Genomic DNA, 15,612 nt, shown 5'->3' on the forward strand with positions numbered 1-15,612 from the left:
CCTGTATTCAACAACAAATATTTTACTTGTGAAATTTTCGATTGCAACTTCTTTTAGTCCAATGAATTATTCTTAAGTCTGAAACCAGTGCAGTAGCTTTCTCTGGATGTTTCACAATGCCCCACTTTAACCCCTATCTCCCCCCGTCTCTTATTTCATTGCACTGGTGTCAGGATCTTGACCGTTAGTCACATGCTCCACTTCCTCCTTCAAAAGTGCCTGAAGAGAAGAAAGAGCCTACAAAAGAGTCGGCGCACAGAAGGTGCTTGTTTGTTTAATGTGCAGCTGTGCATTGTGGGGAAGTCAGCCGAGTCGTTTCTCGGTGAGTTTCACACGGGCGTCGACTCCAACAGCTGTAAACCCAAAGACCTTAGATTTATAATTTTACAGTTAATCCTAATAAAGAAATTCAGTCCTGACCTACAAATAGTTAAGCTAATAGATTGACTCATAGTACTATGACTACTGAAAGATGACACCTCGGAAATAGACTTTGATAATCCTATAAAAAGAATTTATGGACTTTAAATAAATCTAACCTGAAGGGTTCAGAGAGGTTTGGTTGTTTGGGTTCATGCTGCTAAAAGGCCACTTGGAGAAAGGTCAGTCTGTGACTAATAGCTTCCGTTTTCCTCCCGCCTATCAGAGGCTGAGGTTATCTTTCCAGCGCATTGTGGGGAAGTGCCTGCTGCCTGCGGCACGTCTCAAAGTGTCTGTCAGGCCAACTTTCCTGACCGCCTATTGTGCTTTAAATCAAAGTTTCCTCAACAAAGTCGAAACTGTCAGTGACAAACATCAATTACTTTGAAAAAAAAGAGTAGTATTGGAGAACCCAACCCTTATTTATAGCTTAAATTTGTACCATTATTGGCTTTACCCTCTGTACTGGTCACTTCGACCCCTTCAAAACAACATACACCTAATTTGAACTTGAATAAATCCCCTTAAGAACCGACAAACATACACACGGTACTAAACACAAAGTAATGTGAGGTATAAAGTCTGAGCTTCAGTCGCTCATTCTCTGCTTCTGTCTGCAACTACGTGACCTGATTAAAAAAAAAACAGTACACCATTGAAACCAGGGCAGACAAACAGCATAGTCTGACCTTTAAAACATCAACACCATTCAGCCATACCACCTGCAATAGAAGGTCAGTGAGTCTGGGGGCATACTTATGGCATAGAAACCATAGAAAAATTTTCCCATCACCTTTACAACTTGCTCTGTTTGTGTTGTAACGAAGAGAGTAACAAGCAGACTGTTGATGTCTGGCACAAGCAGGCGGGTGGTTTTTCTGGTGGAGAGGTAGAATTACAAACTGTGATGTCTGTGATGGCATCTTGCGCTGGCCACGTCATTTGGCCAGAGCTGCGCAGAAGAGATCGGCGGGCGGAGCAGCTGTAGCCTCTTCTGCTAACCAAAACACACACCTAAATTACCAAGGAAAAAAACAGCAAAGACCCCGCATGTCGGCGTGTTTAACAGCAGAACAGCTTCTTGTGTTGGTCTGAAGCAGACGTTCACAGATATGTAAACTTCAATGACTGTAGTGATTGTTTCAGTTTCCTCTTGCCGTTCCTCCTCTACTCTGTCATTTAACTCTGTCACTATTTGTTAACAGAGCTGTCAATCATCATTTTTACAGCATCAAATAACTAACTGAAAATAAACTTGTCGGAAAAATGAACACTTGGACGTAAATCAGCATGTTAAGAACTAACTATAATGACAGAAACCATGTTTGAGAAACATTTATTTGGCGTGTATTTTGATTTTATAGTTTGACTCATGTCCCATCTGTTAACATGGAGGAGGTGGGCTTTATGACCTACACTGCAGCCAGTCAGCAGGGGGCGATAGAGATGTTTTGGCTTCACTTTTAGGGAACCCAATCTCCTAGAAATTACAGTTACATATAATTAAACAGCTTTCCTAATGACATTACAATGGCAATGCAATCGCTGCTTGGACAATCTAGTACATGCAACACTAGATTAATGTCCTGATCTTTTGCTGGTGCAAATTAGTTCCTAGAAGACCAGGCTGCAACATCCCATTTTATTTTCACGGGTAAGGCTGATTTTTTCTTCATAGTTGGCTAATAATTATTTAAAGTAATGCATTTTTCACTGATATGGATGTGTAATAATGTGATGTTTGAAGTTCTGTTCTCGCTCTTCACGCTGCGGAGATAAAACAAACTGCTCGGCATGCAACAGAGTCACCGAGTTCTTCTGTGGGTTGAGCACAAACATAGTTTGATATGAACAAACAGATACTGTATGCTATTTCCCATCTGGTTTATCACTGTCACACATACTGTACATTCAAGCAGGGACTCGTGAGTATAAAGATCGCAGCATTCCTCTCTCCTCCATCACCATCTCCCCCCCGGGATTACAGATCACATGTCCTGTCAAACAGTGAGGGCTGGAGAAGAGGATTAGCCGAACGCTGTGACGACTTCCTGATTTTTTTTACGTCCAGGAAAGCCCGTCGTCTGTTTTTTGAGCACAGACACATGAACAAACGAACAGGCAGGTAAACATGCTTGCATATGTCGTGCGCAGAGTTTGGGTTGCAGGGCTCTCTGGGGTAAACCATTGTGTATGGTTGGTATAGCCTCACTTTAAAGACTTCCAACATCCTTCCTCTGAGCTTTACGATAACTCACAGGGGTTTATTTGGCTCTGAGCTTCGACAGGAACTCCTGCTGGGGTCGCTTGGAAAACTATGATTCTTTGAGCTGTCCTCAAAGGGGAAATGTACTTCCTCATATACAGTACACAGGCCCTGTCGGCTCTGCATTGTTTGAAACACTTTATTAAGAGAGTCATATGAGGACATTTTCAAAGCATTAAGCCACCATCTCAATTTAAGATTTTTTGTGTGGCTATTTTGCCTTTATTGGATCAGACACCTGAAGAGAGACAGGAAATATGGGGAGAAGAGAGTGGGAATGACATGCAGCAAAGGGTCGAGTCGATTCCGCGGCCGCCTCGCGTAGCCTCAAAGGGGCGCATGCTCCATCCAATGAGCCGAACCAGCGCTCCCATCTCAACCTATCTTATCAAGAATGAATGTTAAAACAAAAGAACTGAGAACACATGACAGTGTCTCATACTTGTTGGCTTTCTGTCCCCATTGTTTAGCTGAGCCTGTGACCTCTGACCTTTATGTGTTGGAAGCCAAAGATAAAATAGAGCTGAGGTTTTTTTTTCTAATCTGTTTCACTTTGTTGGGATTGACGTTAATCCTACAGAAGAAACTGTAAGCTAACTGCCTAAATGAAATGAAAAATTGTGCTCATAAGGAGCATAACTAAAAGTTCATTGTGTAAGATTCAAGGAGACATTGGTTTTCATATATTCTACGGTGGCCCAGAAGAGGCAACATGCTGCAATGACCCAAACCATTTCCAATGACTTGCAAATTTAGAAACAATGCAAATTCAGACACACACAAAATGACCATATCCATTCATCACAACGGAAGTGCTCCTTGGTGAAATTTGAATGATTGTGGGAGGGTTTTTTCACTAGCATGAGCTCTTTGTATCAACACAAGGAGTAGGTTTTGTCAATAGAGTCAGCTGCGGTATGTTGCAATGCCATCTTTCTACAGAAGCCCAGAATGGACAAAAAAAACTGTCAAGCAGTTGACATCTATGTGAGTCTACTTTGACTCATGACTCATTGATTGTTTGAGGCGGACGTAGCCACAGTGAAATCAGCCATTGGTTTGTAGATTATAAATTTGAGGCCTTCAGATTTTTGCCACGGCCATCTTGGTTTTTCAGAGCAGGAACTGACATTTGGATAAGAGGATGGAGATGGAGCCGGAGAGGAGCGAGGGGTTTGCAAACAATGGGTTGTAAGCTAACGCTAGCTTGGTTAGCAAGGTTAATCCGGGTTTAAGTGATATCACTGAGATGCTAGTTTTGGCTGGCATAATCAGCCATTCAAGTCACTTTAATGTTTTTTAGTACATCCAAACACTGAACAAGGTATTATTTCCTAAATGGACATCATGCTGTATTTAAGAAGACTTGAAATCAACGGTTTACACCACCAAATTTTTAAAGCAGACATTGGCATGACTGCAGGTTTAAGGTACTTCGGCCTTGGCTCCTCTTTTCAGACCCAGAGGCTTCTTCAACTTCCTCCATAGCCTAAGCTAAAAATACTAATTGAAATACCCTGAACGTTTAGATTGATTGGTTTCATCCTGAGCTCTTCCTGCTATCTTTGATCCTAAACAGCGTCCCTTCCTGGAATCCCAGCCCGGTCTCTCTGAGTGTTTCGGGGAGATAATATAACAGCCTGCCTCTGCGCGACCAGCCCGAGCACAGCTTGCATAACACCCAGAGACCTGTTGATGAAATCAGAGTGCACTCTTAAGGAAAACTAGATTGCGACGTTCAGTGTAAAGAAAGCTTGTTTCATGGCAACCAGGCTCCCCTGCAGATCAGTGGGGCCTTAGCTGACATAGTTCTGTCCGGCTGCGTGGTTGCCTTTGGAGACTGATCCTGGGTCAGAGCAGGTGGCAGAAGTCCTGCGGAGAGGATGGAGGGAAAACTGTTCAGTGTTTTGAGGCAATGAGTGAGTCAGTGAGATGTACCCAGGTGGGAGTTGATCCCAAGGTCGTCCCCACCCTGTAACAGAAACCTGAGCCGAAAAACCCAACAAGTGGGAGAGACATTTGTGCTGTCATCTGTTTTTCCTTCAATTTCCCTGAAACCAAAGTGTGTCAGACTCCACACCAAGGCCCGGGAAGAAAGCTGACATCAAGTTGTGGTGAAGCCGAAGTCCAGGCAGTATTTTTTGTGTATGTGTGTGTCATTGTTTAAATGCTGAAACATTTTAACCCCCCACCAACAGCGCTGAAGTGATTTTTCCCCCTTTTTTTAACTGTTATCTGTGTAACCCCGGCTTATCTTCACATTTTTTCAGGTGTGGAAACATTTTGTCCCTGAGTTTGTTCCTTATTCAAGTTAAAATATCCTGTAATCCTTGGTTAGAATAGCTCAAATTCTGTTCTCTGCTTTACTGATTACATTGTTGTGACTGAAAATGTACAACTCCAGACACTGTAGACGACACATCTTCCTCAGCTAGGCCTCCATCAGCATCCCTGAATTAAAGAACACTAGTCGGAAAAAATAAAGAGTCTGCTGACCTTTTTAATGTCTTTAGAAAGTTGACATTAAGGTCATATATCCTGTGTCTTTAGCTCTGTTGATCCACTTAAACATAAAAGCTGTTTGTGTTTGACCGCGTTAAGGACAAGTGGAGGAAGGGTGTACACGCTGCAGCTCCAGTGGCGCTTTCCAGATGTTATGCAAAGGATGTGAGTTCATTCTTCTAAAGTCCAAGACAATCTCTCTGTTGTGTCAACAAGATACCTTTGTCTACCGGGCAGGGGATAACACACACACAATATAACATATGCAGACACACAACATGCAATAAAGTGGGAAAATCGGATGTTTACATTGTGTGAGTTGTACATTACAGAACCCTAAGCAGACATGCAACCATACATTTTATTTGATTATCATTTTCCCGTAATAATGAGGAATTTCTGGTTGTTTTCTCAAATCTCTAATTATTTATCTCGTTATCTCAACATAAATTTACATAAAGTTAATTCCGGGTGTTTTTTTTGGAGATCTCCACATCTGTATCTTGTCATCTTGAGATAACAACACTGGTTTTCTCGTGATAACAATTTAATTTCAGTTGTTTTCTCGTCATCTCGACTAATTTGTATCATTATCTCAGGATAACAACGCTGGTTTTCTCGTGATGATGGGAAATTTTGGTCTGGTCAGTCTGGTCACTGTGATATTACAGACCAGGACTTGCTGCCATTTCCCACACTGATGAGGTAAGCTCAGCCTTTTTCTGTGTTTGTTTTGTGCTTTTGCAGCTCTGTGGATACGAGTTATGATCATCTGACATTAGGGTGGTGCAGCATTGTTAAAAGCATATAGTATAGATACATTTATATAGTCTTTCCTTTTGCATTACACTACAAAGAAATGTCCTAACTTGAGGATGACCCAAACAGAACGTCACACCGTCAGTTCATCCCTTTGTTTTCATGTCCATCACTGCCCGTTAACTCTCAGCGGGCCTCTCACTATCACGCTCCTTCCTGAACAGCTTCCTAAGTTTCTCTCTGAAAGCGCTCTGCTGATGCAACGTTTAGAAGATCAGGGCCTTTTCCTCCGCTGTCCATCCTGTTTGGCCTCAAGCTATCGGAATATTATTTCAGATGTTCAGCCTCATGCTCACTCTTAATGTTTATGGTTGTTTGTTCTTTATACCATCCAGCTCCTACGTATTCAAGTATTTCATTTGACTTATGTTCAGTTTATTATTCCCAAGTCCTGTTTTATTATTTTTTTTAAACACCACGAACCATCAAGTCAAGATGTCCGACTTAAAACAGGGAGTTGGAGATCTGCCTCGTTCCCCGCAGCTACCCAAACAAAGTGACGGAGAAGCCTGTGGATCACAAGCACTGCACCTGTAAGTCAATCCGGAGCAGATGTGATCTTTTCTCTCTCTGACTGTGAGAAAACGATCACACTTTGTGCACAGAGGATACCAAGCGTTTCCAACAGTATCCATGCAGACATGGAGGCGTTCAAGTGAATTCGATCGAGCTGTAGTTTTGTACTGCAGAGCGTGATGGCAACATTTTCCATTAACATCAACTAAGGGTTATGATATAGTATTTAAAATTCACACAACTTCCTGTAGTGTCATATGAGCACATTATGCTGAAATCATAGCAAACTTATGATTCAATTCGATCATGCTTACAGAGAATATTGTACGTTTTAGTGGTAGAAATTTCCCCAACAAATTCAAGAGCACTTAAATGACCAAAAAACAGTTCACAAAGTGAAGCCGGGGCTTTAAGGGGCCCCTAGAGAGCTCGGGCCCCTAGTGCAGCTACATAAACCAAGTATGTTTCCTCTTGTAATGGATGGGATTGGGTAGAAGGTTATGTGTATAAAGAATATTGTACCTCTTTTAATTTAGGCATTAAAACATGGCTAATGAGACACTGATACAACTCTACACTGGTGACCTTTGACCTTTGCTACCCGCCCACTGTGATATTCTAATCCACTTGGCATCTTCCCAAAAGTTCAAATACGGTACGTCCTCGACTTAAGCCTGTCCCATTGTCCGCACAGGAGGGAACAGGACTGTTGGCCCACAATTCCACCTGTTTCAGCTGTTTTAGTTATTACCTCCAATCAGTGCTATCGTCTCCCTTTTCCTGTCATGGGAAAGTGGACGCTGCTTCTGGAACAATCCCCCCCTGCCTCCCCCAAACACACAGGAACACACAACCACTTGACCAGCAGCCAAAGGGTGTGGACGTCTGCGGGGATGACCCATAATGCTTTTCGCTTCTCCATGTATGTTCAATATGCCAGTACGCGAGCAATGGGAAATGTTCGACCTCCCAAAAAGGAAGAGGGGGAACATTTCCTGGCTGACCTCCCTGTGTGATGCTCTGTGGTACTTCACATTCCTCGAGGAGTCCCTGCCAACACACATCATACATCATCACAACGGCTGACGGCTGACCTTTTGACCTCTAAGTAGAGGAAATGTTTGGATCTTTTGTCTTATTGCCAAAGTAGTTGGAAAAAGTGATTGAATCTGGAATTTTGCAGTAAAATTCCTTAACCATGGGAACCAAGCAGGAAACCAGCTCGTCAGATTAGGTGGTATGTTCCTATTGGCGCCCTTATTTTGAAAAGCATTACTCAGCATGCAATAGTAGTCGTAATGCTTTAAAGTCATAATTGAAAACACTAACCACAAAGTCTCAGAGACACGTTTTTTTGACAAATTTCATTTTTATTCAAATCACCACAACAATTCCAAATGAACCCGAATGTGTCATGTTGGAGAACAAAGGCACGGAAATTTAAATTTTTGGCAACACAGCGAAGATAAAGAAAGAGTAAGAGCAGAACACGCCATGACTGTAGTTTGGTAGTATACGCTCATTGAACTGAGCCTGTCATCCAGCAGTGCATCCGACGAGAGGGCCGAGGGGACGCCATCACGCCTCCTTCACGTACGTCCTCACTGCCACCACGTCTCCCATAATGCATTTCTGTGGGGAAAGAAGGTTAAAAGAGGTGTAAACATGATGATTCTTGATATTGGTTTGTGAAAAAAAATAAGCTGTAGAGGCATAATCCTAAAGTATAATCCTGTTTGATGCTCTGTGCTTCTTAAAAGAAGTAAGTGGCTTTATCATCGGATTTTCATAATCTCGTATGATATAACTGCACTCTTCCTGTTGTGCACTAGGGAATACTTTGTTTTCAAAGTAGTTAATTATATGGCTTCCCCTGGTTTGCATTAGGATTTCCTGCAGAGCAATGACATTTGTATTTGTTATTTTAACCCCTTAGATATAGGGTTGTGAATGCATTTTAGGTTAAAAAATAACAGAATGGGGGCTTAAGAGTTAACAAATTAAAATACACATTGATGGTGTAAATATTATATTAATTAAAATTCAAATTAAACAGTGTTAAGAGCCTGAGATTAATTTTTAATAGTAATAACTAGTTAAAGGCATTTTAAAGTTATAGACAAGAGTTGCTAAGTAACCACCAAGCTATCTGGTCTTATTTCTACCCATGAAAGTCAGCAGAAACTCAATCCTTACCGCTATCAATTTCCCATCTGTGATCTCCCTCTCGATATTTGTTTCTTTGCCGTCCCAGCTCTGTTTCTGCACGAGCTTGCCGTTGTCCAGAGTCACCACGGTCTGCAGAGCACACAACACAGACAAGCTTTAACTCCAGCACAGAAAAAGACTCAGGCGGAGGGATATTTTTCTGTCCTCAGACCACACAAACTAACCCTCGTCTTCCTATCGTCAGCAGTCGTCTCCTCAAAAGGCTCGTTGAGTTTGAACCTTATTTCGGTGGTTTTGAAGGTGCTCTGAGACTTCATGCAAACAGTCCCATCATCGTCCACGGTTACTATCAGATTGGGTTTGGTCCTGTTCCCCACCTGCCGGGTCGCAAATCCTACACCTGCGCAGTGGGAGGGTAAGGTCATATAAATGCATCTATAAAAATATTTCTGCGTAGGCGTGCAAATTAAGTAATTGGAAGTCCGTTTAATTAACCAATTAATTATATGTTTATTAGATAATTTAACCAAACTTTTTCAAAGCAACTTCAGTGCATTTCTATCACATTTAAGACAATATACTTAATACAGAGAAACAAAACGGCATGCACCTTTAGCATTAATAATCAGTAAATTCACCATTAAGCTAATAAATGACAGCCTACAGTAAGTGTTATTTTCTACAAACTACCTTAAACCACTCTCTCTCCTACCAATTGCTTTCATGTAGTCGTCAAAGTTCTCGCTGGAAATCATCTTCCACGTCCCAACAAACTTCTCAACCATGTTTGCAGTTTCTGCTGTGATATCCTCAACGACAACCTGTGGAGTGACTCTGGATTCAGCCTGCGCCCAGTGTGGGAACAGACTCGGAGCGTTTTTAAAGGGCCAGCCCGACATCCAGCAACGCGGCAGGAGCCAATCACAGCCCGCGACGTCACACAACAGAGCGTTGAAATCCCGCCTCTAGCTTCTCTAGCTAGTAGCATCCGTAGATAATTGTTTTTTCTAATAAAGGGGCTTTTAAATTGCTTCCCCCCACACACATAGTTGATTGGTTGTTTGTTAAATCTAAACTATGTGGATATCTGTCACTTCTGTGCAGTGTAATTTCCCAACAACAAAAGCAAACAGCGGCTATTCTGTTAGCATACGACAACTATTGTCATGACTTTAAATCAAGTTGGAAACTGTTAAAGGATTTTTTGAGTGTGATGAGTAAATGTTAATCATATGCCCTATGTTTGTGAATGGTTATTAGTGGAATTATTAATGGTTAAAAAAATAGGAATTTGGGTTGCCAGGTTGGGAAAATCTTTTGTCTACAAATAGCAGCAGACAAGCTAGACCAAATACCATATATTCATTTTATTATCAATTTCATATTCAAACTTGTTGGTTAAACCGCTTTATTTCCCTGTTGATGATTTATTTTCATTGCAGGCTTTTATTAATGCCGTATCAGGAAGTAAGAACCCTCATTAGCATTGAATAATGGATTAGTAACATTTAAAACTGTATTAATATGATGTTGTTCATGGCTTTTACTTATCTTTAAAGCATTCATGAATTATTTGCTATTAAAAGCATTGGTCACAACTTAAAGCATTTCTTACATGGATTGGTAACTCATTAGAAGATTGCACATTTTCTTACGTCAGTATAGCAGAAGACATGAAAGGTTATTAAGCTTGAAACATGAATAATAAACATAATCAGGAACATGCCGTCCATGGGGATCACTCTTTAAATTACAGATGCTAATGGATGGAGAGTAGCTAACACGGGGGACAGGATTTAGTTATCTGTGACTGTGTGAAAGGTTGTTTTTTTTCAGTGGAGCTGAATCTAAAACTCTGCCAAATTACATTTGAGCCTGCTGTGTCAAAGGTTGGAGCTTGCATAATGTTCTCTCAAACGCTGGAAAGGTCTGTGTTATCAGGAAAATGGTACATTATGCAAGGACGCATCATGACTCTGTACTGATCTCAGCATGTTTTTAGCAGTTTGTAAATAAGCATAGCTGGTTGGGCGAACGACTACACTTCCCCATAAACAAGGGGGTGTTTTAATTTGACAGTAGTAAAGATCATGTTGCGAGCAAAGAACAACGTGGTGTGATTTGATCCTGTGACAGGGGAGGAATTTGGACCCCTGATTTAATAGGAATTGGAGCAACAGACTCAATATCATGTCTGTCCAAATTGCATCACATCACAATCAATGCAGAGTTCAAAGGTCAACTTACACCAGCAACATCACTTTCAAATGAAATTCTTTTATTAGAAACATCTTAGAATATGCTTATACATACAAATAAATTCAACACAGACATTAAACATGAGCGTCATTATTTTTTCAGTGCAGTTTTGGCCTGTGGATCCTTGGCCGCGCACCGTGACTGAAATGCACTCATCATCTCGCTGCTCGTCAAATGTGCTCCCTTCATCAACAGCTTCTCTCCGTCTACTGTGTTAGAGGAAAAACAAAGACACAATGAGATGACTCAATGGGACACAATGTGTGATCCCTCTGTTTAAGGAGGAAGAGAAGCAAATAGGTGAATAGTTACTCTTAGCAGAAGTCAAGCAGGACACAATGGAAAACATCCGTACGCTGCTCTGCTGACCTATGGCAGACATTTTTACTTTTGCAAAGTACTTGACTCATGGGTGTGACTTTTTGTGTGATATCATCCAGTAACAACATCAGCATGAAACTCCCAGACTTATTCATAGTGTGCAGAGTTGTACGTGCTCTGCGCTGTGCTGCGTCTATAGAGAAACCTTTTCATGTATTTAACAAACATGATGCTGGACTGATAAAGCACCCAGCCCTTTTCCCAATTACTCCCACCAGTTCACCACAATGGATCCACTGGGTCAAGTACCTCTTCCTGTACATCCTTTGTCAACACAAACATATCTTAAGGGGCTTTTTAAAAAGACCTAAGATGTCTGTAGTCATTTCTTGCTTATTTAAGATTAAAATTTAAATGAAGTGATTTTAAAAATGGCAAATCTGAGGATATCAATGTGTCAAAGTATTGCAGTTCAGGTGTTCTCCATACAAATTATGATGCCTTTAGGTGTTTATTGTTAATTTGCTGTCCATCTTTTTTAACTCCGTCTCTCCAACGAAACCTAAATGTGTAATTGTTTTCAATGTTTTCATTAATATCATCATTTTACAGGTCTACATGTGGAAGTGTCCCTGGGTAAGACACTGAACCCCAAACTGCTCCCGGTGGCATAGCCAACGGGTGTGAATGTGATAGCGGTCACAAAGACTAGAAAAACGCTTTATAAGTGCAGTCCATTTACCATTTATAGGAGCCGAATTCAACATCCTTGCTTTGAGAATTACTAAGCCTTAGTTATTTAGACTTTTAATGTCTATATAGTATAAAATAATAAGTGAAATGTAGCAAGAAAAATCTACAGTGGTTCACACACCTGAATAAACAGTACTGAATAGAACAAAAGTTTTCTCTATTGGTAAAATAAAATTCCTAACGTATGACTGTTTTCACATACCTTCACTGGGTTCAAACAATGCCAGCCATCACGCTGCCGCATAAAGTCTCACTGTTTAATACTGTACCTTCTCCTTAACATTTGAATGTAGTCAGGTAAAACTTACCAAAAGTAACATCCACAACGGGTTCAGACTTGTTGTGTTTCACTGTGGTTATCACCTCACAGTTCATGTTGGTTGATCTGATCTTTTCTGAGCCCACCATGGCCAGAAACTCCCTGAGGGGCAGGAAAAGCATGTCACGGATTGATTACATTTCAGCCCTCATGGTACATTTATGAAAGACTCTGTACTTAACTACAATTTGAGGTATTTTACCTGAATATTGACATTTTCTACTTCCTGTCTCTATACTTCCATTTTAAATGTAGTACTTTTACAAGGTGGTGTTGGTACACATACTAAAGTAACAGCTCTGAATATACTTCTTCAAGCACTGCATAAAAGATAGTATATACAATTGTTCCTCTTATGGAAGCGCAATATTATTGGTACGTTATCAGTATCTGCAGATAATGGCTTGAAAATAGTATATAGGCATCGGCAGATGTTTCATTTTTCCGCCGATGTTTTCATCATCAGGGAAATTAAGAGTACTTTTATTTTGGAAAGAAAGAAAGAGGACGTTAGTAAAGTGCACTGACGTATATTGCAGCCTCATTAGGGAATTAAAAACACCTGGGTGAGTGAACAAAACCAAATGCAACTTTTTATTGAAATGACAGACAAAATATTAGGATACCGTTCCAGGCTAAACGTGTCGTTTTCAGTATACAGGATGTGGGTATAAAAAATGATTTGGCTGAAATAAGAGGGATTTTTTCCTCAATAGGTAACTATAAGTATGGCAGGGAAGAAAATGTAGCATCAAGTAATTCGTGTATGCAGTAAATATGGATAACAGTTGCTATGCAGAGAAGGAAATGTGAGTAAGGAGGATTATTTAATACGTCCGAAACTCGAGAGAAGCCCTCTCTATTCTTGAATCATTCAAATAAGTTCATAAAACGTAATTTGGCTACTTTTAAAACAGCCTAAAAACATTATCTACGGTTGATCTTGTGGTTGTAGTGACTATTGGCTAACATTACCTGTCGATTAATTGTCAATTAACGGCTTTTATCAACAGGCAAGTTACAAAAAAAGACTCTTCGACTCAGCAAGACACAATACAAACACTTCTTACCGTGTGGACCGGACATTAGACTCAAACGGGCAGAACTGAATCGCTATTTTCTTCACAGCCTTCAGCACCACGGCCGCTTTCCTGGGCGCCGCCATGTTTTTTTTGTTGTGACCTCAGCTGCGGCAGAGATTGGCGCTACTCGTTTAAACCACTAGAGGGCGTTAGAGGATTAAAAACGTACTACTGCGAGAGTTTTTACTGGGAAATTGATTTTAAAAGTGTATAAATGTCATTTTTAGGCATATAAGGAGGGATAGGTATACATACAGGAGGTGTTTCCTACATACCTCAAGCAGGCTGTACAACACATCTGCACATGCCACCGAACTGGACTAAATGTCTTTGCACTTTTGCTCTGCCTATTTTGTACATCTGCCTTGACAACTTGATTGTGTTTATAATATTTATATCTATTAGTTTGTGTTATGTGTAATATTATTATATTATAATATATCCAAAACCTATTGTATTATATTTTGTGTATCATATTATAACTATAAATATGAATGTTATTATTATTACCTAACATTTACTTAACATTTATGATGTTTCTAGTACCTTTGCTTTGTTAAATAGTATTGGGCGGCTGTGGCTCAGTGGATGAGTCAGTTGTCTCTCAATTGGAAGGTTGGGGGTTCGATCCCTAACTGCTACAGTCACATGTCAAAGTGTTCTTGGGCACGACACTGAACTCCAAACAAAGCCATCGGGTATGAATGCATAGATCCTGATTGGAAATTGGAAATGCATCTCCATAATAGTGTAGAGAGAGGGTATATTATATACTGAGAGCTCATTCCTCCTCTTTTCTATAATGTCAGCGGTCATTTTAGCGCACAATAAAAACTCAATAACACCACCACTAGTAGGATTAACAGCTTTCATGTAGGTAACTTCAAACGCACCACTCGTTCACAATAACATGACACAGCTCATTAAAGCAAACTCAAAGGGAAACCGAGTGTGGCACCGTCCTGTAATCAGCTGACAAACAATGTCACAGAGCAGAATTACATTAGGGGAGGATGTGTGTGTGTAGGAGGGGGTGTCTGTCAGGCACTAAGTCAGTAAAGGAGGTGCTGCTGTTCAAATAGACAATCAAACAGACACATCTCGTAATCAAATAGACAAAGATTTGATATTGGTAATGCTGCTTCCTGCACTCAGCAGATGAGAAAAAGGGGCAAGCGCCTGACAGGGTATAAAAACATGTCAGAAATGGAAATGCATTGAAATTTTGACTGTGGTAGCACTTCTGTCAAATGTAATCACGGCAGTAATTGCTCCTGTGAAACGAGTATGTGTCTGGGTGTAATGGAGGAGTTTGCAGCTTCAAATTAAAACAATTTTGCAGTTTCTGTGACGGAAGGTGTGGAAGTAGATTATAGTTTTCTCCGTAAATTAATCAGTTTCACTTTTATCTCATTAAATGTGTTTAGAGAGAAAAAAGACAGAGAGAGAAAAAAATGCATTAACATTGCGGTTGCACTTCCTTGACCTCTGTGCAGTATGGGTATTTTTAGCCACTCTGTTTCAGGGCGTGTGAAGAACAAATGTGTTATTCTCAGATCAGCTCATTTACAATCTCTCCTAACTTCAGCACGAGCCTCGAGTCTCTTTCCTGAGCGGCCGACAGTCCGACCCTGCTTGTGACGGTTGGACAGTGGAGGCACAGGGCTCTAAATTTAGACATACGGCTTCTGAGAGGCAGAAGCATTTCCTATACACTCCCCACACCCACCACACACACACATGGACACACATCAAGTAGTAGTGCTTTATTTTTCTGTAATAAGAAGGCGGGAAAAATGGGCCTCTGAAACAATGAATCCTCGAGGGGACAGTTGACCTCAAAGAAAATACAAGTATTGCCACATACACGCTGCCACTACTACTCCATTGCACAACATGTTTAGGTGGGAATATGGAGTAGTTGTAACAATATATGTGGGACGCTCAAGTGGACATAATGCTGCATTCACCGTTAAAGAAAAGGTATTTCCCCCTGAGGTCTACTGTATGCCAGGAAGTCGCACTTTGAGAGGAGAGCTACTGCATTCATTACACCGGTGACTATTCAAGTCCTGCCTTTTCTAAAGAACTCCCACAGGCCTTCCCGGCAGTGTGGAGAACACAAATTTTCAGTATGACTGACTAAGACAGATTGTAATGTCTAAATGTGAAATATAGCTACATGA

At 40.8% G+C, this 15,612-nt stretch overlaps 2 protein-coding genes across 2 annotated transcripts; both read right to left on the bottom strand.

Moving 5' to 3' along the window:
• Positions 1 to 7,885: 7,885 nt before the first annotated feature.
• fabp4a (fatty acid binding protein 4a) lies at positions 7,886 to 9,532 on the bottom strand. The gene is made up of 4 exons (XM_069680910.1): positions 9,405 to 9,532; positions 8,917 to 9,092; positions 8,720 to 8,821; positions 7,886 to 8,155 (listed from the first exon to the last, which is right to left on the bottom strand). The coding sequence occupies exons 1-4, from the start codon at positions 9,475 to 9,477 to the stop codon at positions 8,102 to 8,104; spliced, it is 405 nt and encodes a 134-aa protein (XP_069537011.1). The 5' UTR covers positions 9,478 to 9,532; the 3' UTR covers positions 7,886 to 8,101.
• Positions 9,533 to 10,988: 1,456 nt separating this feature from the next.
• Positions 10,989 to 13,509, bottom strand: mrpl53 (mitochondrial ribosomal protein L53). Its single transcript, XM_069682036.1, has 3 exons — positions 13,415 to 13,509; positions 12,334 to 12,446; positions 10,989 to 11,160 (listed from the first exon to the last, which is right to left on the bottom strand). The coding sequence occupies exons 1-3, from the start codon at positions 13,507 to 13,509 to the stop codon at positions 11,042 to 11,044; spliced, it is 327 nt and encodes a 108-aa protein (XP_069538137.1). The 3' UTR covers positions 10,989 to 11,041.
• Positions 13,510 to 15,612: the final 2,103 nt, after the last annotated feature.

The sequence above is a fragment of the Semicossyphus pulcher genome, unplaced genomic scaffold (genome assembly GCF_022749685.1).
Source record: "Semicossyphus pulcher isolate SPU_LCO1_2020_fin unplaced genomic scaffold, fSemPul1.0.p SCAF_5, whole genome shotgun sequence".
In the NCBI taxonomy this organism is placed as follows: Eukaryota; Metazoa; Chordata; class Actinopteri; order Labriformes; family Labridae; genus Semicossyphus; species Semicossyphus pulcher.

Coding starts and splice junctions, on each gene's coding strand:
- fabp4a (XM_069680910.1), bottom strand. CDS start 9,477: ATGGTTGAGAAGTTTGTTGGGACGTGGAAGATGATTTCCAGCGAGAAC. Junction 8,822..8,916: donor CTGACGATAGGAAGACGAGG/GTTAGTTTGTGT, acceptor TGTGCTCTGCAG/ACCGTGGTGACTCTGGACAA. Junction 8,156..8,719: donor CAGATGGGAAATTGATAGCG/GTAAGGATTGAG, acceptor CTTTCCCCACAG/AAATGCATTATGGGAGACGT.
- mrpl53 (XM_069682036.1), bottom strand. CDS start 13,509: ATGGCGGCGCCCAGGAAAGCGGCCGTGGTGCTGAAGGCTGTGAAGAAA. Junction 12,447..13,414: donor TCTAATGTCCGGTCCACACG/GTAAGAAGTGTT, acceptor CCTGCCCCTCAG/GGAGTTTCTGGCCATGGTGG. Junction 11,161..12,333: donor CGTTGTGGATGTTACTTTTG/GTAAGTTTTACC, acceptor CCTCTAACACAG/TAGACGGAGAGAAGCTGTTG.